The sequence below is a fragment of the Lipotes vexillifer genome, unplaced genomic scaffold (assembly GCF_000442215.2).
Source record: "Lipotes vexillifer unplaced genomic scaffold, Lipotes_vexillifer_v1.1 scaffold1691, whole genome shotgun sequence".
Lineage (NCBI taxonomy): Eukaryota > Metazoa > Chordata > Mammalia > Artiodactyla > Lipotidae > Lipotes > Lipotes vexillifer.
Window position 1 is genome coordinate 1,005,465 of NW_006789046.1, and position 3,184 is coordinate 1,008,648.

General features: G+C 55.6%; 1 protein-coding gene across 1 annotated transcript in view; it reads left to right on the forward strand.

The window, feature by feature from the left end:
• Positions 1–3,184, forward strand: part of SLC38A10 (solute carrier family 38 member 10) — a 42,483-nt gene that overhangs the window by 15,259 nt on the left and 24,040 nt on the right. The window contains exons 9-10 of the mRNA XM_007462331.1: positions 1,876–1,987; positions 2,850–2,956. Of these exons, the coding sequence (XP_007462393.1) occupies positions 1,876–1,987; positions 2,850–2,956 (219 nt within the window). The remainder of the gene's footprint in view (positions 1–1,875; positions 1,988–2,849; positions 2,957–3,184) is intronic.

The following is a 3,184-nucleotide window of genomic DNA, read 5'->3' on the forward strand; positions in this document are numbered from 1 at the left end:
GATAATGGCCGCCGGGTGGGCAGATGAATGCTGGGCTCAGGCCACCTTTTTCTTTACGCTTGTGTAAGGGAAAGTTTTGATAATTTGACAAAGGACAATCTGAACCTTGAGAGAGGCTGAGTTTTGTTTGCTGTCATGTGTGTAGGCCCAGCGCCATGTAGTCCTGTGTAAGCAGTTTTCCAAATGTAGAGTGGGAACCCACATTCCCCTGGCTCTCTAACTCCTGCCCAGTTGACAACAAGAGGTGCAAGTGTGGTAGCTCGTGCCCAAGGGCGAGGGCATGGGGTTGGCCCTGTCCCTCTGCGGTGGTTCTTGTGTTCCTGCCCGAGTCCTTGAGCCTGGTCTGTGGCATCACCCAGGACTCCTGGTGGCCACTTGAACTGCTTAGGCCATGGTGGCGGGGAGGGGAGAGTCTGGTAGGCAGATGGGGTGGGTGGCTGCCTAGGCCTCCAGGACAGCCAGAACCGGGCTCGTCCATGTGGCTTGGCGCATGGTTGAGGCAGCATCCCACAGATTCTGCCACCAGGGGCAACACCTTGCAGCAGAGCTCCAGTCCTGAAGAGCTGGCTGCCTGCCCCACCCCTGTTAGCTGTTCAGGCACCTGGGCACCAAGCAAGGCTCTGTCCCCTGGGCGGCGCGGCAGGCTAGCTTATGCGGCCATGGGGTCCTCTGTTTGATGCAAACATGTACCTCATATCTGAACAGCATTTGTGTTTCTGTAAATAACATGTTTTTGTGATTTTTTAAATTAGAAAATCAGTAGCGGTATTAAAGGAAACGTTAATTCAAGTGGAAAACTTACCTGCATGCCTCCGTCCTCATTCGAATGACCCGTTCTGCTCCCCTTGGCGTTTGTGTGCATCTCTTTGCAGATTTCCTCTCGCCGTGTTTTCTTCTGTCTTTAGTCCATGTTTATCCATAGAAAGCCCCAGCATCACTAAGCCCTTGCTCTCACTTCCTGTTCATTGCTGGTCTTTCACCCTTGACCTATCACGGGTGACTCTTGCGACCCCCTTCTTGCATGTAGCTGCCCATTTCTTCTTCTCCTCTTGGAGTGTTTCTTGGGTAAATTTCTGTAGGTTTCTGAGTCAGAGGCTGTAGACCTAACAAGCTCCCTCACTAGTCTGTCCTAAGAAAGCTGCCTGTGCAAGTCAGTTCTGGATATTGGGTGCCTCCAAACTGTAGTTCTGGAAGGGTCTGAAGCTTCACTTGAGTGGTGTTTTCCTAGCCCAGCAATAGTAATCATGGCTAGCCCCTCCTGTGTACACAGCACTGTTCTAGACGCTTCACTCCCATCACCTCCTTTGGTCCTCACCACAGCCTGATGAGGTGCTTCCGGTGCCCCTGTGCCTATGGATGTGGAGGTGAGGCCAGAGGTGGTCTCTTTGGCTTGATTACAGCATGTAATGACTTGACTTGTCCCCTTGTCTTCTTCCTGGACGCGCCTGCTGGAGACGAGGATGGCGCAGCCGAGCGTGTCTGCGTGCATGGGGGGCCCACTGCAGCCTGAAACCCACTGCGTGTCACTGTGAACTGGGGATGTGTTCTGTTTCCCGTGCTATGCAGTATTTTTAAAAATCTCTCTCACAGCATTGCTCTAAAAAGAGAACAGAAGGATTTGTTCTTCGTATCTCAGAACGAAGTTGTTATTTACCACCGTAGCTGCTGTGAGGAGCAGCCTGGACCTTCCTGGGGTCCGCAGTTCTGGTTGCAGGTTCACGTTCAGGCACATCTGCCTGTGCTCAGAGTGCTCGCCTGCCACCTCCCGGGCAGACCTACCTGGGGTGTTGGCAGAGCCCTTTAAGGACTTGCTCACTGCAGGGTGGAGAGGAAATTGGTCATTTCAGAACCTTGTTTTTATTTTCTTTCATGTAGCAAAAAGACGGGACCTTTGCCGCTGGAGGCTACATGCCGCCCCTGCGGTTTAAAGCCCTCACCCTCTCGGTTGTGTTTGGAACCATGGTCGGTGGAATCATGATCCCAAATGGTAAGTGGGGCTGCTGCAGCGGCTGGCCTCCTGCTGGCCTGTTCTGCCCCACGCCCCCTTGCTGCTGTTGTGCGCCCCTGCCTCAGGTCTCGGTGTTCAACCAAGACGCTCAGAATCTCACCACTGTCCTCTCTGGTCAAAAAAAGTCTAGAGACTCTTGGGCGCTTTTTTCTTTGGCTCCCTGAGAAAGGCTTGGGAGAAAACGCTGCAGCTTGATGTGACCACAAGCACGTGGGTGGAAGCTGCGATGCGGGATCCAGGCCTGATGTGTGAAGTCAGTGGATATTGAAGACGCTCCTGACTGCTGGCTCCTGATTTCGCTGACACGTCACCCAGGGAAGAGGGAAGGGCCCTGGGCAAGACTTCTGTTGTCCGATGTCCTGCTGCAGCACAGACAGAGCTCACTGTCCTCAGACATCGAGTGGGCCCCGCATGCCCTCCAGGGAGCAACCCCCAGGCCCCACACTCCAGGCTCCCAGCTTCCCCACGCAACCAGGACAGGCCCTGCTCGGTCACTCGCTGGGCAGCAGGTGGGGTGATGTAAGATGATCCAGCCCAGAAGCCCCCGCTGGCTGCCTGGACGCTCCGCGAGGAGCTGTAACAGCGTGGACCCAGCATGGGGCGGGCAGTGCTGTTAGCCTCACCTCACTGGCGAGGAAGCTGAGGTACAGAGTGGAGGGGACTTGCCTGAGGTGCCTGGCCCGACGCTGTCAGATTGGACACCCTAAGGGTCCTTGCGGGCACAGAAGGCTGTGCCCCGCTCCTCGCTGCTGTCTGGCGGCACGCGTAGATGCGCCTTAGTGGCAAGGCTTCTCACGCTGCTTGCTGGAAGCTCACCCCTCCCTGTCACTCTTGTTCCCAGTGGAGACAATCCTGGGCCTCACGGGCGCCACTATGGGAAGCCTCATCTGCTTCATCTGCCCAGCGCTGATCTACAAGAAGATCCACAAGAACTCCCTCTCTTCCCAGGTGCGTGCTGCGCAGCGCTCTCAGCCCCACTCAGGGCGGGTCTGGGTCGGGGAGAGCAGGAGGCGGTGTTCTCTGAAATTCCTGTGAACTCGTTGTGTTTCTTAGCACAAAAGGATCGTGGTCCTGTAGGTCTGAGAAACATGGGGTTAAGCCAAGGTGAGCAGCCTTGCACCGCAGGGCCGCCGAGCCGAGCTGCTGACCACGCTTATCTGAGCATTGAGTGCTGAA